This window comes from Oreochromis niloticus, linkage group LG5 (assembly GCF_001858045.2).
Source record: "Oreochromis niloticus isolate F11D_XX linkage group LG5, O_niloticus_UMD_NMBU, whole genome shotgun sequence".
In the NCBI taxonomy this organism is placed as follows: domain Eukaryota; kingdom Metazoa; phylum Chordata; class Actinopteri; order Cichliformes; family Cichlidae; genus Oreochromis; species Oreochromis niloticus.
Genome location: NC_031970.2, coordinates 8,328,896 through 8,354,866, shown reverse-complemented (window position 1 = coordinate 8,354,866; position 25,971 = coordinate 8,328,896). Strand labels below are relative to the sequence as shown.

Here is a 25,971-nt window from a genome sequence, read left to right as displayed (position 1 = left end):
GAGATTACAGCTGAACAAACGTCAAACGGAAAACAAAGTAAACAGAAGTTTGAGATGATTCAGAATTTATGCCAGTGTCCTGTTATATTTTAGATAGCAAGTAGCAGATGGTTTAGTTTATTAAAATTCCGCCGAGACAGCTGGTGACGCAAAACTGAAGGTCTAGCCTGTTCCATTGTTCCCAGTGGTCCTGCGACGGCCCGGCCCATATATATATATATATATACATATATATATATATATGTATATATATAAAAAAAAAACACCCACACCCAGCGCGCCCCTGCGGGCGGTTTATCCTTCAAGCTCGGGTCCTCTACCAGAGGCCTGGGAGCTTGAGGGTCCTGCGCAGTATCTTAGCTGTTCCCAGGACTGCGCTCTTCTGGACAGAGATCTCCGATGTTGTTCCCGGGATCTGCTGGAGCCACTCGCCTAGCTTGGGAGTCACCGCACCTAGTGCTCCGATTACCACGGGGACCACCGTCACCTTCACCCTCCACATCCTCTCGAGCTCTTCTCTGAGCCCTTGGTATTTCTCCAGCTTCTCGTGTTCCTTCTTCCTGATATTGCTGTCATTCGGAACTGCTACATCGATCACTACAGCCGTCTTCTTCTGTTTGTCTACCACCACTATGTCCGGTTGGTTAGCCACCACCATTTTGTCCGTCTGCATCTGGAAGTCCCACAGGATCTTAGCTCGGTCATTCTCCACCACCCTTGGGGGCATCTCCCATTTTGACCTCGGGACTTCCAGGTTATACTCGGCACAGATGTTCCTGTACACTATGCCGGCCACTTGGTTATGGCGCTCCATGTATGCCTTGCCTGCTAGCATTTTGCACCCTGCTGTTATGTGCTGGATTGTCTCTGGGGCATCTTTACACAGCCTGCACCTGGGGTCTTGCCTGGTGTGATAGACCCCAGCCTCTATGGATCTTGTACTCAGAGCTTGTTCTTGTGCTGCCATGATTAGTGCCTCTGTGCTGTCTTTCAGTCCAGCTTTGTCCAGCCACTGGTAGGATTTCTGTATATCAGCCACCTCCTCTATCTGCCGGTGGTACATACCGTGCAGGGGCCTGTCCTTCCATGATGGTTCCTCGCCTTCCTCCTCTTTCTTGGGTTTCTGCTGCCTGAGGTATTCACTGAGCACGCTGTCAGTTGGGGCCATCTTCGTGATGTATTCGTGGATGTTTCTTGTCTCCTCCTGGATGAGACCAGGAGGATATATATATATATATGTATATATATGTATATATATATATATATATATATATATATATAGATATAGATATATATATATATATATAGATAGATATATATATATAGATAGATATAGATATATATAGATATATATATATATATATTGTAGAAATGTTTAGCTTATTTTACAGTTTAGACATGTAGGAATGTTTAGTTTGTTTTAGAGTTTAGAAATGTGTTAAGATAGAATGTAGAATTATGGTAGAGACACTGACACTGTCCTGGATATAAATAAAGGCCTGACTGTGTCATGAACTTAGGAGTAGATCTTAGGAGACCCTCCCCAGTTGAACTGTGAAAGTAAGACAAAGAGGAGTTAATGCTGAGTGGAAATTCCCCAGAGGATACCTGTGTGGGGGTCTCAACATGTAACTTGATAACTGTGGTCTGGAAGGGAGATGGTTTTTATGGCCCCTAGGAAGAGACACACACCCACAGTGCTTAAACTGTTACACTCACACATCCACATGCACAGGCACTCACGTGCTCGTGCACATAGACACAGACACAGAGTTTGCAGCACATTGTGGGGGATTTATGATGGGGTCGCTTCTATAAAGCTGGGTGTAACTAACAAAGGGGTGAAGATCTTTACAGAGGGACACCGGCCTCGTCTTCCCTTCTAGAAGTGCATGCTTAAATGAAGATGAATAAAGATTTTGTAAAAATGACTACTGGGTCCGGTGCCATCTCTGGAGGCCCGAGGAATAAAAAAGAACCGGGGTAAAACTGATTTCCCAACAATACATATATATATACATATATATATATATACACACTCTGAAATAGTTTTAGGCAGGTGTGAAAAAATGCTGTAAACAAAGAATGCTTTCACAAATATAAATGATTGTTTATTGGCCCCAAACATAAAGCCAGAGTCATTAAGAATTATCTTCAGCGTAAAGAAGAAAAAGAAGTACTGGAAGTGATGGTATGGCCCCCACAGAGCCCTGATCACAACAACATTGAGTGTGTCTGGGATTACATGAAGAGACAAAAGGATGTGAGGAAGGATACATCCACAGAAGATCTGTGGTTAGTTCTCCAAAATGTTTGGAGCAACCTATCAGCCGAGTTCCTGTGTGCAAGTGTGCCCAGAAGAACTGATGCTGTTTTAAAGGCAAAAGGTGGTCACACCAAATCTTGATTTGATTTAGATTTCTCTTTTGTTCATTCACTGCATTTTGTTGATTGATGAAAATAAACGATTAACACTTCCATTTTTATAAGCTGTCTTTGCTTACAGAATCTTTTTCTCACCTACCTTAAACACTTTTGCACAGCATAACCACTTTTGGGGTTGTTAATCATGAAAAGTAGCGTACAATGTCTGTAGACCGTACAGGTAATGTATTAGACATGTATTACCTTTTCTTAAATTAATCACCTGCCAAAGAAAGTAGTTTGGTACACTATTTTTTTACATTACTTTCCTGTTACTCCATAAAATGGCCTGAAATGCACTGTCACACAATTACCAGATAACATTATAAACCTAAGGTTACAGTCCCACACACCAACACAAATCCCTATTCAAATGAGGCCACATATACAATCCCTCTTGTAGTGTTTATGAACACAAAGTCAACAACACAAAGCAAATATGGAAACCAGCCCGAAGAGACTCTAATGCGATCTCCACATGATACTACTGTTGAAACATGAACAGGTAGAAATGGAGCCCATGAGTCTGACTTCTCTCAAAAGCTGTACTGAAATCAGCTGATTGCATTGCTTGTGAGTATGAAGACAAAGGCATGTTTCTTTGATGTTTTATTCTTCCCACAGATAACAGAAGAATCTTTGTTACACAAGTAATGGCATAAGTGCAAATCCCTTTTTAGCAGATTATCTTTTTTTTTATACAACACTGGCAACTAAGTTAACAGTGGACTATGCAGCTCACTTCATAAGTATAAAGTAGGCCTTACTGAGATGACAAACATGAGCTGTATTTCAGTTTGTTGATGGAAACTCACAGAAATATTGATTGCGAGTTGTTCACACAGTCGCCAGCGTTCACATGCTCTCTGCAGATAGACTGGCCAGCCCCCAAACAGAAACGCGCTACTCCCGCTGAACCATAAATTCCGCTTTTGCGATTTTTGACACTTCCGCGTTGCCTTCGTTTTTCGGCCCCGCAGGTTGTTGGAAGGTTGTGATTTCTGCAGGATAATGGCGTGGATTAGGAAAACTTTCTGCATGGTTGACTTTGTGTAATATTTTTGTGTAACAGTAGACAATATTTAACACTTTTACAGCTGTACTTTGAACCGAATCATCCCATCGAAGTATGAGGCTTTATATGGGCTTTGAGAGTCAAGCCTTTGTGCTGCTTTTGTGTTTTATTAACCAGTCTAGAAGTTGAGCTGATTCACGGTGTTGCTGCGCTTCTTCATTGTTTCGTGTGTGCTCTTCTCCGTGAAGGATCAACCTGTGCAAGTTCACTAACGTAAGGCAGAGGTAATTGTGCGATTGTAATATGGCTATCAGACAAATCTGTTACACAGCAACTCATATAATCGTTTCTTGTGTTGCTATTTATTAAGTTGGATAAGGTCTGTTAGAGAGCTGTTGGTGGTGGACGAACAGGCCTGTGCTGTTGCTGAATGAGTTGACTTTGATGTAACGTGAGTGTGATCGTGTGTACAGACACTTTGTAACGGGTTTTCTGGCATTTAGACACATTTGATACCATTATATCCATGACGTAATGACATAATATTAAACCATCACGTTAGCTCGTGCCGCGTGCATTTAAAAGTGCAAAGACTGTAAAATAACGAGTACGTTTTGTGGTGAAGTATTTTAAATCAAGGCAAAGATAGAGATGTATCAGATTGTTACCGTGTTGTCTTGTTAAAAGGAAAAAGGAACACTTTTGAGCAGGTACACGTGACTTTCAGCTATTTAGTTGAAAACTGAAACTACTCCTCATCTTCACTATGAACTAATCTGCAGATTACATTCACCAGCCACTTTATTAGGTACATCTTGCTAATACTTGGTCAGTTTGGCATTTGCATTAAGAACTGCCTTAATTCATCACGGCATAGATTCAAGGTGTGGGAAATATTCTCAAGAGATTTTGGTCCACGTTGATATGATAGCATCACAGAGTTCTGATGCAGATTTGTTAGCTGCACATCTAGGATGTAACCTTCCACATCCCAAAGGTGCTCTCTTGGATTGAGACCTGGTGAGTGTGGAGGCAATTTCAGTACAGTGAACTCACTGTTAACCACTTTGAGATTATTTGAGTTTTATGACATTGTGCTTTATCCTGATGAAAGCTGCCATCATGCACTGGTACACTGTGGTGATAAATACTACCCAAGTATTGGAGATTATGTATTGGAATTTCAGGAGCGGGGCCACGCCTCCAAACACGCTCCTTCTGGTTGTCATCTATATAGGTTCCCCCCAGTTCTGCAAACTGTTCATTCTCGTTCATGTGCCCCACCCTCCCTCACTGTTCTCAATTCTTTAACTTATTCACTCCTATTTAGTACACGGGGATCTGCCAGGCCCGGGAGCCATCACCAGTCCTCTTTGAGGCCTTCCCCAAACCGCACCTCAATTAATGTCCAAGCATTCACCTTTACCTACTAAAACGCTGTCAAACCTAAAATGAGGACGTGGGCCCAGCTAGTGAAGAGTCAGCAATGATACTCAGGTAGGCTGTGACATTTAAAAGCTGCTCAGCCAGTGCTAAGGGCCCAAAGTGTGGCAAGAAAACACATTCATTAGACCAGGCAACATTTTTCTAGTATTGTGTTGTCCAATTTTGCTGACGCTTTAGTCTCAGCTTTCTGCTCATAGCCGAGTATGTTTAAAAATGCTCGTCTATATAACTTCGTTGTAACAAGTGGTTATTTGAATTATTGTTTCTATCCTATCTGCTGAAAGCTGTCTGGCCATTTTCCTCTGCCTTTTCCCACCAACAAAGCATTTTCATCCAGAGAACTGGCACTCCTTAGATCTTTTCTCTTTTTCAGGAAGGAAGACCCTGTCGATCAGTAGTTTCTACACCAACAATCTTCCCATGTTCAAAGTCACTCACATTACCTTTCTTCCCCATTCTGATGCTTGGTTTGAATATCAGCAGCATATTGTGAGCATGTTTACTTGCCAAATAGTTTTGAGTCACTGCCATGTGATTGGCTAAAAATGTATGTCAACAAGCAGTTGTATCACCTGTAATAAAGTGGCTGCTGAGTGTTGTTTTTACAATAGATTGATTCCATGTTAAGTTTGTAACGTAAATAACTGAATCTGAAAGTCATGCCAAGCACAAAAACCTAATCGAGAGCTATTTAACCCAGAAAGACATTAAATAGTGCTGTCAGTGTTGATCTCGTCGAAATGACGTTAATGCCATAACCGCATTAACACGGCAAATCTCCGTCAGCGAGTTAGCGCAGATCGCCCCATGGCAGCTAAATGTTGTATTAAACACGACCATAAAAAGTACTACATATTAAAAAAATTAATAAAATCAAATTAAATTACAAAAAAGGAAACTAAGTAAAAAATAAATAAAAATAATTTCCCTTAAGGGTCATGCTTACTAATTTAGTTTAAGTAACAACAGCATTTCTCACTGTTTTATGATTTTCCTTGTAGTTACTTTCATCATGCAGCTGGTGATCCGCCGGTACCGTCCTGCAGACAAGGACACAGTGCTCACCCTCTTCAGCATTGGCATCTTGGAGCATATCCGTCCATGTTTCTATAACGCCATGACCAGTCCCCTTTACCTCACCATCACCCCGACTCTGTGTGTTGTTGGTTATCTCCTTGGCTCTGTGTTTGGAGCTGTACTGTTCCCAGCAGCTTGGGTAGGTCTCATCTACTACTGCTGTCATGAAGTATATGCCAGCTTCGTCAGGGTGAGACTTCGCACCGACATGCAGGACATCCCTGGGAACTACCTCAGCAGACCTGATGACTGTTTCTGGGTGGCTGAGGCCGAGGTTGGAGCGAGAGCCCAGGTTGTTGGTATGGTGGCTGTGGTAGCTAAACACAGTGGGACAGAAAAGTATGGGGAAATGTTCAGAATGATTATTTCCCCACAGTATAGACGGATGGGCCTCGGCTTTAGGTTGACTCAGACCGCGGTTGACTTCTGTAAAGAACGGGGCTTCTCCAAGGTGGTGCTGGAGACTAGCTCCACCCAAATGGCAGCCGTGGTTCTGTACAGCAAAGTGGGGTTTAACCGTGTCCAGTCTCATATCAAAGCACAGGCAGCTCATTGGATCATTTCAGTGGCCAGGGTCACGATTGTAAGAATGGAAAAATATTTGTAAATCAAAAATAACACTCATCAGCAATGTATTGTTTTCATGCTTTGCTCCTCTTTAACAGTGGTTTAATATTTGGCAATGGTTAAACTTGACTGTAATCAAAACCCCCTTGTTTAGGTGTAACTTAGAAAAAAAGTATGCAGCAAGATGTTATTACTAAAACCGTCTGGTTTCCTCTTTATAGAGCACTATGTATATTCTCTGGCTACACCTGAAGCCCTAAAAAATGTCTGTTAACAACATAAGCACAATTAGCAGCTCCACTCCTGTGAACCAAGATTCACCAACAGTTAATCCTTACATTGTGTACTTTTCAGTGATGATTAGAATAATTTAATGTAATCAGTTGTACTGACCACTTTCAGCTGTATTCATTTAAAAAAGAAAGGAAAAAAAATGTTTCACAATCTCTGTGTTCATTCATCATCCTCGTTATGTGAGAAGGAAGGTCTGATGTATAATGTCTGAATTATTTTCTACTAAATGCCAAGATTTGGAGAAACGTTTTAAAATGTCATAACTGAGATACAGTACACACAACATATTGTAAGCACATAATACAAAGTATGTAAAAATGTTGTATGTCGTAATAATATTAATAATAAAAACAACTTTTAAAAGGTAAATGTAGAGAATTTATATGCATTAGAGTGGACTTAAAATTCTGATTAAACTATTCAATTGTTTTACGCTTTTTTTCTTGATGTAATCAGAATAACAGATATTTGCTTATGAAATGAAGACATGATTATTAAGACTGATAATGTTGAAAATTAAATCACAAATCTAAATTCGGTATGTTGTGCCCCAGCCTGTACTGTAGATGTGGATGTGAACAGCAGAGGGCACTATTGATCTAAGTAACACTGAAACTCTTTTGATGAAAATCAGTATTTACTGATATTGTACTGTATTTACTTCCTTTTATACCAGAAAGTAGGAGTTTAAAATATGTGTGCACCAACAACAGTGCTGGGAAGTAAATACAGTACATTTTCTAATATGCTTTGTGAACTCAAGTTTTACATCTAGAATATGTTGTGATAGACTGTGACGCAGAATATGAAACCATAACAGATGACCTAGTGCACAACTTTTCATGGGTAATGGTAGTAGTTTGAAACTCACTGACTGCTGTAGATGGTGTTCATTAAAACTTCCAACATTTTATTTGTGGTTTGATTTGTCATTTTTCAGACCAGAAAGGAAAAACATAGTATCTCCTGCAGTTAGCAAAAGACCACAAGGACTCCTCCCATTGTTCCCTTTTTTGTGTTTTCCAATGCTGTACTGAAAACTAATTCCCCTCTAAGTGAAGCAAAATATGCATTTTTCTATGCTCAGGAGATACTTTGTTATTCGTGTAAACACACTTTTGAGTTGTCTGCCTATTTTTCTAGTTTACCATTAGGGGGTGCCAAATATTTGAATCCTAAATAGAGTATCCTGGGCACGGTACAGTAAAATTCAGTTTTACGTGGATTTCAGGTTGATGGTTTTTCTAAGAACTGAACAAATTATTTAAATCAACATAGATCAGTATTGGCAGAAACCTGTAGGAACTGTGCTGGAAAGACCAATATTTGTGTGTATAGTATTCTTCTAGTCATTTTGTGTTTCATTTCTGAGGGCACGCCATATGTGTCAGGTTACTGAACACCTGAATGATGAGGGGTTAATATGCCACTTTTCTGCATGATCTACATCAGTGACAGAAAACAGGCTCCAGATATAAAAGACAAGGATAAAAACAGCCTTTGATATATGTGTCACACAAAAGATGATTGTTATGTAACAGACCATCTTATACAGAATAAAATATTATTTCATTTAAAGAAAATTAAGGTTCATTTCAATCATACTTTCTTTGTGGCCTTATGGTAACTTTACTGTCTTCACTCATGCCACAAATCAGCTGCCACGTGAACATGCTCACTGCTGTCAATATTTTTTTTCACATCTGATTACACACAGGTATGAAGATAAAAAAATGAACCAGGTGTGCCTGGATTAACTTTAATTTACTGCTCTGCTGCCAACTGAGGGGATGAACCTGAGTGAGACCTGTTAAATGTGTTTGTGACACAAGGACCATAAGACATGGCAGTTTGTTTTAGGCTGTATATTTTCCAGCGCGCTCCCGCTCAGTGCTGTCCTCTCCAAACCTCAGACATCTCTTCTGGGACCTAGCAGCTACTGAAATAGGGAAGGCGTGGTTTGTGTGATGGACCTCAGCTGTGCAGGTACCGTCCCCCGAACCCACTGCTCGATCCATCCCTTGCTCGACTCCACCACAGTGTTAAAACAGTGAGGTCCTGGAGATGGCATGTCATCCTTGCCAGAGTGAAATGAAATAAAAAAACTGGTTGTATCTCCTGTAGCAGTTAGAAATTGGAAACTATTACTACCAATTACTATATCAATTGAAAAGTATTTTTATGTGCAAAACTTATGCTAAACTGTAAGTCACAACCTTACCTGTAGACAAATTGGTATATGCAGGTAACTATGTTAGCAGCAAGGTGCTTTAAATGTAAATTTGTAAGGCAAGAAGCAAAATGGCGTCTTGTTTCTTGGCTATGGATTAAACTGTAAACAACAAAACGAGTGCCGAATCAGGGTTTAAAAAGAGCATCTCAGTCGTTTTACTCACTTGTGTACCTATCTTTGATGCTTCCAGATGGGTGTAACTCTAAGAGTGGTTAGGTAATTAATGTTACTTTATTTTTTGTCTATAAACTAACTTACTAAACTTAAGAAGTAAAATGACATTAAAAAGTAACAGAACAATTATACTCAACGTGTATTTATTAGATATATTAAATGTAATTATTGCAATTCAAACAGAGACTAATTTTGCATGTAAAATGAGAAGAGCTGGTTGAGCGGTCGAAGCTAAACACATGATGATCTGTAGGTTGCTTGTGCATATATCCCACATCAATAAATACTGGAAACAACAAAGGGAGTGGAAATTTCTAAGTATGTGAGGTATGTTGCATGTGTACAGTAGCATGCATGTGGCTCCTGTTTCATCATATTTGACAGCAGCCATCTTGTGTCAGTATTTTACCGCTCTTCAAAGGACTTGTTTTTCCATTATTTGGTCTCTGTCAGAAGATAAATGTACGAAAAGTCACGTAAACCTGTTGATGATAGCCATGAGCTGTATTTCAGTTTGTTGAAGGTAACTCACAGAAATATTGATTGCGAGTTGTTCACACAGTCGCCAGCGTTCACATGCTCTCTGCTGATAGACTGGCCAGTAGTGATGTGTCGGTCACGAACAAAATGGCTCTTAGATCCGTGTCTTTGACGTGAACGACGCGAACCGGCTCCCGTGTTTGTTTTTTTCTTCCTCTCACCCTCTCTCTCGCACTTTTTTCCTGCGTTACTCCGCACACAAGCCTTGTGCTTTGCGCTGGGAAGAGGGGGGAGGGGCGGTAGTTACACTCGCAGTAGCACAGGATGAGAGCCGGAGGGAAAGAGAGAGAAAGAGAGCCAGGGACAACAACATCACATTAGAAAGGTATAGTAATCATCCACAACTATTTTCAGTTGCAGATGATAAAGGATTCAGAAAGTTTATTCATGCAGGCCCAAATGACAGAGAATGTGCATCTTCTTTTTGTTTTCATATTTTAATTTATATTTAATTGTATTGTGGTTTGCAGTGTTTTGCGTTGTTTCACTTTAAATTTGTTTAAAAGGAAAAAGCTGAAAATTTAAATAGTTAAAAGTTGAAATGTGAATAGTTGGTTTATGTATTATATGATTTATTTATTACATTTTGTGCGGAGTGGATAAATAAAAGTATATTTACGGTGGACCCTAGAGACAAAGCACGTAAAAACTCCAAGACACGTAAAAACTGCAAAACACGTAAAAACTCCAAAACACGTAAAAACTCCGAAGCACGTACAAACTCAGAAGCACATAAAAATCAAAACACGTACAAAACATAACAGAAGTGCTCCAGGATGCTAGGGGCAGTGTTGAGCTTTGTTACCTAGTGGCTACACAAGCCAGCAAGTACCAACGACCGGATTTGGTGTGTGGTAGTAACAGGTGAATGAACTTTTTTTTTTTTTAAATTATTTGAATATATATGAGTGCTTGTGTATAAATACACAAACAATACACATATGCTTTCAATTGCGTAAAGTAAGTGATCTAGATAGCTCTGTTTTGGAAGTTCAGTTAATGTTAGAAATGTGTTTTGGAGTTTGTACGTGCTTTGTCTCTAGGGGCCACCGCATATATTTATATATAAACATATATAAATAAAACCACTTCTTTTTTTTACATTAGTAATTCCTTTTGTGCATAATTTTATATTATTATTAATAATAAATTAATTAAAGCAACAAAACAACTTGAAGAGCCGGCCCGGAGCCGAAAGAGCCAGCTCTTTTTAGTGAGTCAAGCCAAAAGAGCCGGATCTGTAAAAAGAGCCGGAAATCCCATCACTACTGGCCAGCCCCCAAATATATGGCAAGCCATTAGTGCCAAAATTCGCCACTTTTCTAACCCGTTTGATTAAGAAACGGCGTAAAAAACGCCGTTTAATTATTCAAAACGCCAAAAAAAACGGCGTTCTGTTTCGACAAACGCCGTTTTTTCCGACTCTCACATGGCGCCCTGAACGCACCATCCGAGTGACGTAAAAAGCGGCGTTCAAAGACAGACGGAAACGCCGTTTTTTCCACCACTCGGCAGAAAACGCTGTTCAAAGATGCATAAAAACGGTGTTTTTTACGGCGTTCTGTGCCAGCTGTAACGGCGTTTAAAACGGCGTTTTATTGAAATTATGCAGGGCACTCCCCATGGTTCCCTCATCCAATTACTTTCAACTCATTTCACCCAATCAAAGAAGAGGAAGTGCAGACCACACTAATGCATCACCGATTCACCTTGCTGCTAAGTGATTGCCTATTCGGTACCAGTGCTTGTTACCCACTATGCATTTTGATGTGTTTAAAGCATGATCAAACAAGCAAATGACGGAATGCTTTTTCTGTAACAAGACCTTAACTTTGTGGCGCATGGGTCGTTTGTTTACTTGAGGGATCAGCTATTAGCGCTGCGCTACCGCAGTGTAACATTATGATGCTAACGGAGTCCTGGCTAACACCGCAAACTCCGGACATGAGTGTGGAGCTGCCCGGTTTCCAGATGCTGCGGGCGGACAGGACGAGAGACAGCGGTGAGAGGAAAGGAGGGGGACTGAGCAGTGTTTGTTAAAGACAGTTGTGGGACCCCTGGGCACATTGCTGTGAAAGAACAACTCTGCAACAGAGACATTGAGCTATTAGCCGTTAGCATCCGTGGAGGCAGCCTGTGACTCTCTGTGGTCCGCAGACTGCAAACGCAATCTCCGAGAGCTCTTCTTCTAATATCAGGGGACTTTAATCATGTCTCGCTGGACTCCACACTGCCCACCTTCACCCAGTATGTGACCTGCCCCACCGTAGGCAATAAAACATTGTACTTAATGTATGCCAATGAAAAAGTGGCATACAGTTCATCAACTCCCCCTGCCCAGGGAAGATCTGATCGTAACCTAGTGTGCCTTGTCCCTGTGTGCAGCACTTAGTGTGCAGTGCAGAGATGCTTCGCGGAGGGCATAATCAAGCAAATAAATGACAGAATGCTTTTTATTTCATGTCGACGTGCAATTTATGTATAGTTGACCGGGAAATTAAAGCAGCGATCACTTGGACTATTCCGTAGCACCCCTCTCACAGTGGTACATCCCTCCAGGTAACCATTCACAAGTCTTGTACAGTAGAGCGGGACATTACGTTTACTCTCAGCGGAATTCACCCGAGAAGGCATATAAGTTCCTGCACTGCACTGGCCTTCACCACGATTAGTATAAGGTAAGAATGAATACATTTTCTTCTATTCTTATTTCCAGTACAGTAAAAAACTCATTAATTTACAGTTTCTGACAAAATGTAGGAGCCCGAAATTGTGTCTACTTTCATCTTACAGTCCAGCAACAAAGAACACATTTTCGTTTCATACTTTTGTTATATTCCGTTACAAAGCTAGCCTTAGCCTTGCCGTCGCCTCGGTCACCATTGACGCATTGATTTTCCGGTATGGTTGTGCGTAAGTGCTGAATATAATACATATAATACAATATGTTCAATGGGAGAAACTTAGTCATTTAACTCTACAGCGGAGTAATTATCCCAAGAGCCTTTTTCCAGTAAGCAGGATTAACAGACTGTCAAACCATGAAGTCATAGTGCAACACCAAGTTGCAATTTCAGTAAACTCATCTGAATTAGATCGTGACAGATGTTCCGAATTTTCAGCTTTTGATGTTCATCCTTATAAGCACGCATGTGCCTTTTTAAACGCATGTGTAGTTGTATCTACAATACCAGGATTTAGTAATACAGTGGGCTATACAAAGAGCCACATGAGACTGTTAAGCAGTCAGTAAACCCGACACTGCAGACTGAAAGACAAAATCCATTAACTGAAAACTGACCTTAAATATGAGTGCGGCAAATCCACAGTGAAGAGAGATAATAATATTGATTAGGGAGAGAGGACGCAGCTGGGAGAAACAAGACACAGGTGAATTGAATCAAACAAGTATGACCAGTGGAAGCAAAAGCAAGTGCACAAAAGACTAGAGGTCAACAATATAAAGCAGTAACCAACTAAAGATAGGACACAGAAATGCAGACTTTGCACTAGGAACACAGGATGGCAGGAGAACAGCCTCAAAGAGTAAAGAAATGAATAAACAACAGTATATGCAGAAAATAAAGAATAAAGTTAAAAGACAGCGTGGTCTTCAAGAACCCAGAGTACGATACAAAAATGTCGTTTTATTCAAGTGAACAAAACAATGTAGACCATGTTCATTTTTTTAATAAGTTGGAAAAAAATAAAAACTTATGACAGCATTTAAAATAAACAAAGATGAATAACATAGATGGGAAAATTTAACAATGGAATTGTAACATTATCAAAACTGATTTTTCAGATATGCAGAGTAGAAGATTTGGAGATTCAAATTTTTAACTTGGCTGTGTATTTGAAATATGAAAATATTGGTTGACATCATTGACATACTGTTATTAAAGATAGGAATATGTATGAAGAGTAGATTCAAAAGCTCTATTAACAGAACTATAACCTGTTAGAATCTGACATTTATTTCAGATGTATTCTGTAACTGTTCACAGTCTCAATACTTACAGTGATGACAGATTGTTTCCAAAAGTACTCAGTCACATTTTTCATAAGACTAACATGGAATTTTTGATTTATTTAAATATAGAAACCTGTTGAAAGTAATAATTTAAATTTTTGTCTTTGTAGGATCACAGTAATATATAGATTTCTAATATAGTCCAAGTTTGTCTATGAAAAAACACCAGCAAGCAGGGTATGTCCTACAACTATCGTATCACTGTAAATGACTAAGACTATAATCGAACTCTCTTTCTTAAACAACGAGAAACGGTAGGTGTACTCAGGAGCAGATTCAAGCGCAGGCTCAGAGTGAAGTTAACAGAAAACGTTCTTTACATCATCATCATCATCATTTATTTATATATCGCTTTACAAACACACCTGGTAGACCAAAGTGCTGTACAATAGAAATAGAAATATAGTAATAAAATAGAAAAAAACAGACAAGTATGTGTATGTGATGCAAAAGGTAAAATTAAAAACAAGGCTAGAATGCATGAATGTTAACTTTGAGTTCTACAACTAGGAGCAAAATGCTGTGAACATGGACTACGGTAGTTCATACTCGAGGGAACAGTAACATGATCTGTGGCTGCTGGAGCTCGGCAAGTGAAACAGTGGTGTGAGAGTTGATGGTGGAGCGGCACTGTGCGACCCATTTTTGTGTTGTTACCTTATGTGTGCCGCTACGGGTCACCTTTTGTGTTTTAACATATGGTGTATTTATGGAAATGTATTTAAGATAAACGTAACTCAAGCCAGGTGTTTTTGGTCAGAACAAGCAGTTTGTAAACTCTGCGCTGTTATGATAAATGACATTGGATAAAGAGAAGCAAATAAAAATGATGAATACAAAAACAATCTTAACCGTACAAGACAAGTATAGCTTGAGTTGGGCTGTTACAAGTTTAATTCATAACAGTTACATTGCCTCACCCCTGCCATCAAACCCTTCAGTGGCTTCAAGTGTAGGCATAGCCTCTACAGGTACTGCAAGAGAGGGAGAGCAGAGTCAGGAGGGTCTTGGAAGAAGTTCAGAAAAGATCCAAATAGGCAGTCTGAACAGTCTTACTTGTTTGCAGGTGGAGTAATGCACGAATGGATAAAAAAGAGTGAGAGGTTATCAGCTGTTGAGGAGCAAATGAGGATCCATGTCCAGGGGAGTGGGGTTATTGCGAGTGTGAAAGGTTGTCCAGGAAGTAACTAAGACGACATCAAAAGAGAGGTAAGTACTAGAGTACTAAACTTACTCTTTAAGTGTGAGTGTGTGTGTGTGTGTGTGTGTGTGTGTGTGTGTGGGAGGGTGGGTGGGTGGGTGGGGTGGGCTGCTTTTAACCATGTAAAGCACTTTGTGCTACATTTTTTGTATGAAAAGTGCTTTATAAATAAAGATTGATTGATAGAGCTTTGAGCAACGTGAGGCCAATAACTAACATAGGTTAACAGATAATATGGCAAAGACTGGTTGTGAATGGTGGTCTTAAATACAGCTGGCTTGATTTGGCTCAGGTGGTGATCCTCAGAGGAGCGATGAAGTAGAGCAGCCAGCACCCCAAGTAGAGCAGGCACTGTGGAAAAATAGTTGTGACTCAACCAGACCATTACAAAGTATGGCCTGGAGGATTTTCATCTCAAGGTGCAAGAACATTCTTAATGACTGTACACGGCAGCTGCTGATGGACGATGCTGGGCCAGATGTGCTACAGTTAGCGTTAAGGAGGTATGATCAAAGCAAGATCGAAAACATTTAACATTTAAACTTGCATAAAATGTTTAAGGGGAATATGGCCTGAAAATATAACATGAATTAAGAAGTAATTTTTGGATATCTTTGAGGTTGGAGACAATGCAGAGAAGCCTTCAGTGGGCAAGAGGAAGACTGATCAATGTAACTGCGGCAGATCAACTTCTGCGTGACTTGGCTGAATTGATTCAGGAGGTCGAACTGTCTACTCACGATGGCCAACAAGGTAAGCACATATTGTGTTGATTCCTTGACTCATCAAAAGTGTGAAATAAATTATGACTCTGTCTTAACCTATTTTCCAAATACACCAAACGCTTATATATTTTCAGGCTGTTTTGGATACCAGGCACCAGTGGTTTTCAACAGAGGTAGAGGAAGATCCCTTTACCTTATCACTCGGGAACAGCTTTCATTCCTGAAGTCATGTGGATTCACTGCACCTCAGATGGCTGATATTTTGAATGTTTCACTTCGTACAATTCGAAGACGTCTGTGGTCAGTGACTTTTGAAACCAGTGTGACTTTCAGTTCTTTGTGACACACACTCACTGTTTATTCAAATTAAATGGTATTGTGAATTTGTAAAAATAAGTTTATTTGAATGTGCACCACTAGTCAAGTAATGAAGTGTGTTGTTATGGTAGTGATAAAATAATCATGTTTTTTTTTTGTCTGATTTCAGACAGTGTCATTTCACCCGTGCATCAATGTATGCGGAACTGACTGACAGTGCCTTGGATGAACATGTGCAGGACATTGTTGCTGGCAATGAACAAACTGGTCCTGAGGCTGTCAGAGCCTCCCTGCGAGTACGTGGACTACGTGTACAGCGAAGGAGGGTTTGAGCAAGCATGTTACGGATGAATCCTGGAGCAGCTGCCCTTAGAGCAGTTTTGCGGAGACCAGAACGAAGAACATATCAGGTTGCAGGTCCAAACTCATTGTGGCACATTGATGGAAATCACAAGCTAATACGGTAACCAACCACACTGATTTGTTGAACACCTATTTTGACCAAAGTGAAATTCAGCATTACATCAAATATAATTGTTGAACAATAAGACACGTCCACTAGAGCCAGGCCCTGGGATGGGCAGTCCTCTAACACAACTGGTTATGTTTAAAGGGGAAGATGAGAGAACACAGACAGCGCAAGCAACATACAGAGAAAAATTCAAACTTGACATGTAATAGTGCCATGTAAATCAATTAAGAGTGTATTTTCCATTGTTTCAATAACAAAGCAGAAATAATATTTTTCTTCTTATGGACCACGGTTTTAGGTGGAGGATAGTCATTCATGGGGCTATTGATGGATACAGTCGTCTTGTGGTCTTCCTTCATGCCTCAAACAACAACTGTAGCAGTACCGTTTTATCAAGTTTCATCAGAGCCGTGGTATCCTATCGTGTACCCTCGAGGGTCCGGACAGACAGAGGAGGGGAAAACAATGCTGTCTCCCTGATGATGAACATTTTCAGAGGCTTTGATCGTGGAAGTGCCCTACGAGGAAGGAGTACCCATTATCAGAGAATTGAGAGGCTCTGAGGTGATCTGTGGCGAGGAATGACCAATGTCTACTGTGATTTATTTCACCACCTGGAGGAGGAAGGCATCATTGACATTGACAATGAAATGCACCTTTGGGCTCTCCATTACATCTATCTCCCAAGGATCAACAGAGATTTGAAAGACTTCACTCAACAGTGGAACAATCATGGCTTGCGGACAGAGAGACACTTGAGCCCATTACAGATTTTTGTCCGAGGCAGCCTCCAGCAACAGGGCCGAGCCTCAACTGCCATGCAGGACATCTTTCAGACTAGAGCAGCTGCTGCTGATGGGACTATTGGTGGGACAGCTGATGGTAGTGTGACAGCCACTGAGAGTGAGACGTCTGCTGCTCAGGGCTTAAGTACTGACTCTGGTGGTGGTGGTGCTCATGGTACAGATGAGCTGGGACTGCTAGTCGACTGGCCTGAGAGGATTACTGTGCCAGACATTGAATTTACTCTGGACGGACCGATGATGGAGCAAGTGGTAGAACTATTTAATCCACTAACTGGCACCAGAGGGAGTCATGGTATTGAACTCATCTCTGGCTTAATATACTTTCTGGACTCCACATATCACTGAGACAGTTCAATTAATGACTGAAACATAATAGCAGCAAGTGGAAAGACTTCAAAATATCTAGGTGACTGGATACATATAATGTGAAAAGTTATAATACGTGTTTACTATGTACCATTGAGTAGTGGAGATACAAGAACGAGCTGTGTGACACTGACAATAAAAATGTTGAGTGATTTTTAAAGTGTATAAGATGGAAGTTGTGAAATGGAAAGTATACAACTGAAACTGAATCTCGATAAAGTCAACTTGATTAATCTAAAAGTTACAGCTGTTGATATTGATAAATACAACTATAAGGCAGTGACAGTAAATAATTAAAAACTAAAAAAGTGTATAGTAGGTCTTGAAGTGGCTCAGTATAGTGTAGTAGATATAAAGTGGTTTAGCGTGTGTTTGATGTTGTGACAGTTTACACCGAGCACATTATGTTTTGCTTTGTACAAACATAGTTCTGAAAATACTGGACTCCAGTGTAAAATGTGAATAAAAAAAAAGAGCAAGCAGTGATTTGCAAATGTGAAAGGCAAAGTTTGTTCACAGTAGAACATAGAAAACATGTCAAATGTTTACACTGAGACTATGTCGTTAAAAATAAGTCCATTTTAATTTGATGGCAGCAATATGTTTCAAAACAGTTGGGATGGGGCAAGAGAAGGCTGGAAAAAGTGGTACTAAAAAGAAACAGCTGCAGGGATATTTTAAAAGTAACAGGTCAGTTACATGATTATATATTAAAAGAGCATCTTAGAGAAGCAGAGTTGCTCTGGAGGAAATATGGGCAGAGGTTGATCAATCTGCAACAAAACTCCATTAACAAATTGTGCAACAATTTCAGAATAATGTTTCCAAGTGTAAAGTTGTAAAGACTTAAAATATTCCATCCTCTAGAGGCATAAAAATATATTTTATCAAAAGATTCAGTGACTGGAGAAATCTCTTTGCAGAAACAATGAGGCTAAAAGCCATGATGTCAGTGATCTTCAAACGCTCACAGGAAAGTTATCATCATGGAGCATTAAACAGACATGATTCTGACATGGAAATCAGTGCATTTCCTGTATCCTTTGGGGCAACAGACCTGAGTCACACTTTTAATTCAATTCAATTCAATTCAATTTTATTTATATAGCGCCAAATCACAACAAAAGTCGCCTCAAGGCGCTTTATATTGTACAATAGATCGCACAATAATAAATACAGAGAAAACCCCAACAATCATATCATATGACCCCCTATGAGCAAGCACTTTGGCGACAGTGGGAAGGAAAAACTCCCTTTTAACAGGAAGAAACCTCCGGCAGAACCAGGCTCAGGGAGGGGCGGCCATCTGCTGCGACCGGTTGGGGTGAAGAAGGAAAACAGGATGAAAGACATGCTGTGGCAGAGAGACAGAAATTAATAACAGATATGATTCGATGCAGAGAGGTCTATTAACACATAGTGAGTGGCTGGAAAGGAAAAACTCAATGCATCATGGGAATCCCCGGCAGCCTACGTCTATTGCAGCATAACTAAGGGAGGATTCAGGGTCACCTGGTCCAGCCCTAACTATATGCTTTCGCAAAAAGGAAAGTTTTAAGCCTAATCTTGAAAGTAGAGATAGTGTCTGTCTCCCGAATCCAAACTGGAAGCTGGTTCCACAGAAGAGGGGCCTGAAAACTGAAGGCTCTCCCTCCCATTCTACTTTTAAATTTTAGAGAGGTACCTGATGAGGTGGATTGAGAGGAATATCCATGATGCATGGCAGTTTGTTCACTCACTTCCTCTCCACCACAGCTTCCGAAGTGCGGCCAATCACAGAGCTTGCTCTCCTGATCCAAGAAGAACACATCAAAGTGCACTGCACTCACCTGAACTGACAGAACACCTGTCATTAACATTTTGGTGCACACACAAGCTTGTTCTCAAAAACCCGCCTGCCCATCCACTGCTTGTGTACAGCCTCTGTTTTGATCTTCCAGTTCAGCAAATGTATATATGTGGGTGTCCAGGTATTTGTATTCCTCCACCACATCATATCAGCGGGTTCAGTATCTTATACTTTTGTCAAGATAATGCACACTGCAGCCCATTTGTATCTACAGTTATCAGAAAGAAGCCATAACCAAGTTACATGGATTCTTTTTTTTAATTACTTCATGTCCTCCACGGATGCTAACGGCTAATAGCTCAATGTCTCTGTTGCAGAGTTGTTCTTTCACAGCAATGTGCCCAGGGATACCACAACTGTCTTTAACAAACACTGCCCAGTCCCCCTCCTTTCCTCTCACCGCTGTCTCTCGTCTTGTCCGGCCGCAGCAGCTGGAAGCCGGGCAGCCTACTCACAGAGGGAGTACCGGGCAGTGTCGGGGTACTGCCACTGTGACCGGGTTAGCGTCATTAGCTCCTCAATCATATCAGGGAGTGATCTCACGTTTACAGTGATTACAGGAAGGAGAGATGGTGTGTAAGGAGTCCTTCTCGGGAGACATCACCCCTGTCTCTTCCCTCACTGGGGACGTAGGGTCTGTCTGCTGGTAGCGCAGCTGCAGGGCGCAGCGCTAACAGCTGATCCCTAACGTAAACAAAGGAGCCATGCGCCGAGTGTCTAAATACGGGTGAAAAAAGAGAAGACAAAAGAAGAGAAAAGTCAACATAACTAGCACAGAGCGGTAATGCATGACGGCAGAATCTGATTGCTAAGACATAAGTTAAAGGTTAAGAGAAGTAAAGAGGAAAATAAGAAAGAAGCTCAGAAATTAGCAGAGCTAGCTCTGCTCATTACCTGTTAGCTGCCATAACAGGTACCACAGTTAAGGTTTCAGAAAAAGTATTCTGTCGTTTGTTTGCTTGATCATGCCTTAAACACATCAAAATGCATAGTGGGATTATAATACAAGTCAATACTGTGACAAGCACTGGTACTGAATAGACAATCACTTAGCAGCAAGGTGAATTGGTGATGCATTAGTGTGGTCTGCACTTCCTCTTCTTTGATTGGGTGAAATGAGTTGAAAGTAATTGGATGAGGGAACCATGGGGAGTGCCCTGCATAATTTCAATAAAACGCCGTTTTAAACGCCGTTACAGCTGGCACAGAACGCCGTAAAAAACGCCGTTTTTATGCATCTATGAACGGCGTTTCCTGCCGAGTGGCGGAAAAAACGGCGTTTCTGTCTGTCTTTGAACGCCGCTTTTTACGTCACTCGGATGGTGCGTTCAGGACGCCATGTGAGAGTCGGAAAAAACGGCGTTTGTCGAAACAGAACGCCGTTTTTTTCGGCGTTTTGAATAATTAAACTGCGTTTTTTACGCCGTTTCTTAATCAAACGGGTTAGAAAAGTGGCGAATTTTGGCACTAATGGCTTGCCATGCAAACAGACTGCAAACGCGCTACTCCCGCTGAACCATAAATTCCGCTTTTGCGATTTTTGACACTTCCGCGTTGCCTTCGTGTGATAATGGCGTGGATTAGGAAAACTTTCTGCATGGTTGACTTTGTGTAACATTTTTCTGTAACAGTAGACAATGTTTAACACTTTTACAGCTGTGCTTTGAACCGAATTATCCCATCGAAGTATTATATGGGCTCTGAGAGTCAAGCCTTTGTGCTGCTTTTGTGTTTTATTAACCAGTCTAGAAGTTGAGCTGATTCACGGTGTTGCTGCGCTTCTTCATTGTTTCGTGTGTGCTCTTCTCCGTGAAGGATCAACCTGTGCAAGTTCACTAACGTAAGGCAGAGGTAATTGTGCGATTGTAATATGGCTAGCAGACAAATTTGTTACACAGCAACTCGTATAATCGTTTCTTGGGTTGTTTTTTTATTAAGTTGGATAAGGTCTGTTAGAGAGCTGTTGATGGTGCACGAACAGGCCTGTGCTGAAGCTGAATGAGTTGAGTTTGGTGTAACGTGAGTGTGATCGTGTGTACAGACACTTTGTAACGGGTTTTCTGGCATTTAGACACATTTGATACCATTATATCCATGACGTAATGACATACCATTAAACCGTCACGTTAGCTCGTCCTTATGGCGTGCCGCGTGCATTTAAAAGTGCAAAGACTGTAAAATAACGAGTACGTTCTGTGGTGGAGAAGTATTTTAAATCAAGGCAAAGATAGAGATGTATCAGATTGTTGTCTTGTTAAAAGGAAAAAGGAACATTTTTGAGCAGGTACACCTGACTTTCAGCTATTTAGTTGAGAACTGAAACTACTGCTCATCTTCACTATGAACCAATCTGCAGATTACATTCACCAGCCACTTTATTAGGTACATCTTGCTAATACTTGGTCAGTTTGGCATTTGCATTCAGAACTGCCTTAATTCATCATGGCATAGATTCAAGGAGGTGTGGGAAATATTCTCAAGAGATTTTGGTCCACGTTCACATGATAGCATCACAGAGTTCTGATGCAGATTTGTTAGCTGCAGATCTAGGATGTAACTTTCCACATCCCAAAGGTGCTCTGTTGGATTGAGACCTGGTGAGTGTGGAGGCAATTTCAGTACAGTGAACTCACTGTTAACCACTTTGAGATGATTTGAGTTTTATGACATTGTGCTTTATCCTGATGAAAGCTGCCATCAAAGGATGCACTGGTACACTGTGGTGATAAATACTACCCAAGTATTGGAGATTATGTATCGGAATTTCAGGAGCGGGACCACGCCTCCAAACACGCTCCTTCCCGTTGTCATCTATATAGGTTCCCCCCAGTTCTGCAAACTGTTCATTCTCGTTCACGTGCCCCACCCTCCCTCCCTCCCTCCCTCCTTGTTCTCAGTTCTTTAACTTATTCACTCCTATTTAGTACACGGGGATCTGCCAGGCCCGGGAGCCATCACCAGTCCTCTTTGAGGCCTTCCCCAAACCGCACCTCAATTAATGTCCAAGCATTCACCTTTACCTACTAAAACGCTGTCAAACCTAAAATGAGGACGTGGGCCCAGCTAGTGAAGAGTCAGCAATGATACTCAGGTAGGCTGTGACATTTAAATAATGCTCAGCCAGTGCTAAGGGCCCTAAGTGTGGCAAGAAAACACATTCATTAGACCAGGCAACATTTTTCTAGTATTGTGTTGTCCAATTTTGCTGACGCTTTAGTCTCAGCTTTCTGTTCATAGCGGAGTATGTTTAAAAATGCTCGTCTATATAGCTTCGTTGTAACAAGTGGTTATTTGAATTACTGTTGCTATCCTATCTGCTGAAAGCTGTCTGGCCATTTTCCTCTGCCTTTTCCCATCAACAAAGCATTTTCACCCAGAGAACTGGCACTCCTTAGATCTTTTCTCTTTTTCAGACCACCCTATGTAAACCTTGGAGATGGCTGCATAGGAAGACCTTGTCGATCAGTAGTTTCTGCACCAACAATGTTGCCATGTTCAAAGTCACTCACATTACCTTTCTTCCCCATTCTGATGCTATATCAGCAGCATATTGTGAGCATGTTTACTTGCCAAATAGTTTTGAGTCACTGCCATGTGATTGGCTAAAAATGTATGTCAACAAGCAGTTGTATCACCTGTAATAAAGTGGCTGCTGAGTGTTGTTTTTACAATACATTGATTCAATGATAAGTTTGTAACATAAATAACTGAATCTGAAAGTCATGCCAAGCACAAAAACCTAATCGAGAGCTATTTAACCCAGAAAGACATTAAATAGTGCTGTCAGTGTTGATCTCGTCGAAATGACGTTAATGCCATAACCGCATTAATGCGGCAAATCTCCGTCAGCGAGTTAGCGCAGATTGCCCCGTGGCAGCTAAATGTTGTATTAAACACGACCATAAAAAGTACTACACATTAAAAAAATTAATAAAATCAAATTAAATTACAAAAAAGGAAACTAAGTAAAAAAAATAAAAATAATTTTCCTTAAGGGTCATGCTCAGTGATTTAGTGCAAATAACAACAGCATTTCTCACTGTTTTATGATTTTCCTTGTAGTTACTTTCGTCATGCAGCTGGTGATCCGTCGGTACCGTCCTGCAGACAAGGACACAGTGCTCACCCTCTTCAGTAATTGCATCTTGGAGCATATCCGTCCATGTTTCTATAACGCCATGACCAGTCGCCTTTACCTCACCATCACCCCGACTCTGTGTGTTGTTGGTTATCTTCTTGGCTCTGTGTTTGGGGCTGTGCTGTTCCTAGCAGCTTGGGTAGGTCTCATTTACTACTGCTGTCATGAAGTATATGCCAGTGTCGTCAGGGTGAGACTTCGCACCGACATGCAGGACATCCCTGGGAATTTCCTCAGCAGACCTGATGACTGTTTCTGGGTGGCTGAGGCCAGAGTTGGAGCGAGAGCCCAGGTTGTTGGTATGGTGGCTGTGGTAGCTAAACACAGTGGGACAGAAAAGTATGGGGAAATGTTCAGAATGATCATTTCCCCACAGTATAGACGGATGGGCCTCGGCTTTAGGTTGACTCAGACCGCGGTTGACTTCTGTAAAGAACAGGGCTTCTCCAAGGTGGTGTTGCAGACTACCTCCACCCAAATGGCAGCCGTGGTTCTGTACAGCAAAGTGGGGTTTAACCGTGTCCAGTCTAATGTCAAAGGACTGGCAGCTCATTGGATCATTTCACTGGCCAGGGTCACAATTATAAGGATGGAAAAATACTTGTAAATCAAAAATAACAGTCATTAGCAATGTGTTGTTTTCACGCTTTGCTCCTCTTTAACAGTGGTTTAATATTTGGCAATGGTTAAACTTGACTGTAATCAAAACGTTGTTCAGGTGTGAATTGACTTAACTGAAAGTAAGGAGCAAGATGTTGTTACTAAAACCTTCTGGTTTCCTCTTTATAGAGTACTTTACATATTCTCTGACTACACCTTAAGCCCTAAAAAAATTGTCTGTTACAACATAAGCCCAATTAGCAGCTCTAGTCCCGTGAACCAAGATTCACTAACAGTTAATCCTTACATTGTGTACTTTTCAGTGATGATTAGAATAATTTAATGTAATGAGTTGTACTGACCACTTTCAGCTGTATTCATTTAAAAAAGAAAGGAAAAAAAATGTTTCACAATCTCTGTGTTCATTCGTCATCCTTGTTATGTGAGAAGGAAGGTCTGATGTACTTTCTACTACTAATTCTACTAATTGCCAAGATTTGGAGAAACGTTTTAAAATGTCATAACTGAGATACAGTACACACAACATATTGTAAGCACATGATACAAAGTATGTAAAAATGTTGTATGTCGTAATAATATTAATAATAAAAACATTAACTTTTAAAAGGTAAATGTAGAGAATTTATATGCATTAGAGTGGACTTAAAATTCTGATTAAACTATTCGATTGTTTTACACCTTTTTTCCTTGATGTAATCAGAATAACTGAGATATTTGCTTATGAAATGAAGACATGATTATTAAGACTGATAATGTTGAAAATTAAATCACAAATCTAAATTCAGTATGTTGTGCCCCAGCCTGTACTGTAGATGTGAACGTGAACAGCAGAGGGCACTATTGATCTAAGTAAAACTGAAGCTCTTTTGATGAAAATCAGTATTTTCTGATATTGTACTGTATTTACTTCTTTTTATACCAGAAAGTAGGAGTTTAAAATATGTGTGCACCAACAACACTGCTGGGAAGTAAATACAGTACATTTTCTAATATGCTTTGTGAACTCAAGTTTTACATCTAGAATATGTTGTGATAGACTGTGACGCAGAATATGAAACCATAACAGATGACCTAGTGCACAACTTTTCATGGGTAATGGTAGTAGTTTGAAACTCACTGACTGCTGTAGATGGTGTTCATTAAAACTTCCAACATTTTAAAATTCTATGTGGTTTGATTTATCATTTTTCAGACCAGAAAGGAAAAACATAGTATCTCCTGCAGTTAGCAAAAGACCACAAGGACTCCTCCCATTGTTCCCTTTTTTGTGTTTTCCAATGCTGTACTGAAAACTAATTCCCCTCTAAGTGAAGCAAAATATGCATTTTTCTATGCTCAGGAGATACTTTGTTGTTCGTGTAAACACACTTTTGAGTTGTCTGCCTATTTTTCTAGTTTACCATTAGGGGGTGCCAAATATTTGAATCCTAAATAGAGTATCCTGGGCACGGTACAGTAAAATTCAGTTTTACGTGGATTTCAGGTTGATGGTTTTTCTAAGAACTGAACCAATTATTTAAATCAACACTGATCAGTATTGGCAGAAAATTGTAGGAACTGTGCTGGAAAGACCAATATTTGTGTGTATAGTATTCTTCTAGTATTCTAGTAGTCTTCATATTTATATATATATATAAAAAAAAACAAAAAAAAAAACACCCAGCACGCCCCT

General features: G+C 40.4%; 2 protein-coding genes and 2 long non-coding RNA genes across 11 annotated transcripts; 2 read left to right on the top strand and 2 right to left on the bottom strand.

Moving 5' to 3' along the window:
• Positions 1-3,407: 3,407 nt before the first annotated feature.
• On the top strand, positions 3,408-7,228 carry LOC109202228 (N-acetyltransferase 8). Of its 2 annotated transcripts, XM_019359020.2 has the most exons (3): positions 3,408-3,476; positions 3,617-3,723; positions 5,887-7,228. In XM_019359020.2, the coding sequence occupies exon 3, from the start codon at positions 5,898-5,900 to the stop codon at positions 6,567-6,569; it is 672 nt and encodes a 223-aa protein (XP_019214565.1). In that variant the 5' UTR covers positions 3,408-3,476; positions 3,617-3,723; positions 5,887-5,897; the 3' UTR covers positions 6,570-7,228. The 2 variants fall into 2 exon arrangements, with proteins under 2 accessions (XP_019214565.1, XP_019214566.1); XM_019359021.2 differs by having other exon boundaries at positions 3,410-3,712.
• A 138-nt stretch (positions 7,229-7,366) lies between these two features.
• LOC112846878 (uncharacterized) lies at positions 7,367-9,974 on the bottom strand. The gene is made up of 4 exons (XR_003220065.1): positions 9,763-9,974; positions 9,640-9,676; positions 9,045-9,155; positions 7,367-8,941 (listed from the first exon to the last, which is right to left on the bottom strand). It is a non-coding gene; the product is annotated as an uncharacterized LOC112846878 (long non-coding RNA).
• Positions 9,975-10,071: 97 nt separating this feature from the next.
• On the top strand, positions 10,072-25,466 carry LOC100691576 (N-acetyltransferase 8). Of its 7 annotated transcripts, XM_025907093.1 has the most exons (4): positions 21,099-21,151; positions 21,285-21,391; positions 22,954-23,092; positions 23,603-25,466. In XM_025907093.1, the coding sequence occupies exons 3-4, from the start codon at positions 23,032-23,034 to the stop codon at positions 24,283-24,285; spliced, it is 744 nt and encodes a 247-aa protein (XP_025762878.1). In that variant the 5' UTR covers positions 21,099-21,151; positions 21,285-21,391; positions 22,954-23,031; the 3' UTR covers positions 24,286-25,466. The 7 variants fall into 7 exon arrangements, with proteins under 7 accessions (XP_025762882.1, XP_025762877.1, XP_025762881.1 ...); XM_025907092.1 differs by having other exon boundaries at positions 21,092-21,380; XM_025907096.1 differs by lacking the exon at positions 22,954-23,092 and adding an exon at positions 21,479-22,137 and having other exon boundaries at positions 21,093-21,391.
• LOC112846877 (uncharacterized) lies at positions 19,860-20,807 on the bottom strand. Its single transcript, XR_003220064.1, has 2 exons — positions 20,435-20,807; positions 19,860-20,257 (listed from the first exon to the last, which is right to left on the bottom strand). It is a non-coding gene; the product is annotated as an uncharacterized LOC112846877 (long non-coding RNA).
• Positions 25,467-25,971: the final 505 nt, after the last annotated feature.

What these genes read in the sequence shown, in the direction of transcription:
- LOC100691576 (XM_025907092.1), top strand. Translation starts at nt 23,032, where the DNA reads ATGTTCAAAGTCACTCACATTACCTTTCTTCCCCATTCTGATGCTATA. An exon ending in TGCTATATCAGCAGCATATT is followed by an intron (nt 23,093 to 23,602) that starts GTGAGCATGTTT and finishes TTTTCCTTGTAG; the next exon opens with TTACTTTCGTCATGCAGCTG.
- LOC109202228 (XM_019359020.2), top strand. Translation starts at nt 5,898, where the DNA reads ATGCAGCTGGTGATCCGCCGGTACCGTCCTGCAGACAAGGACACAGTG.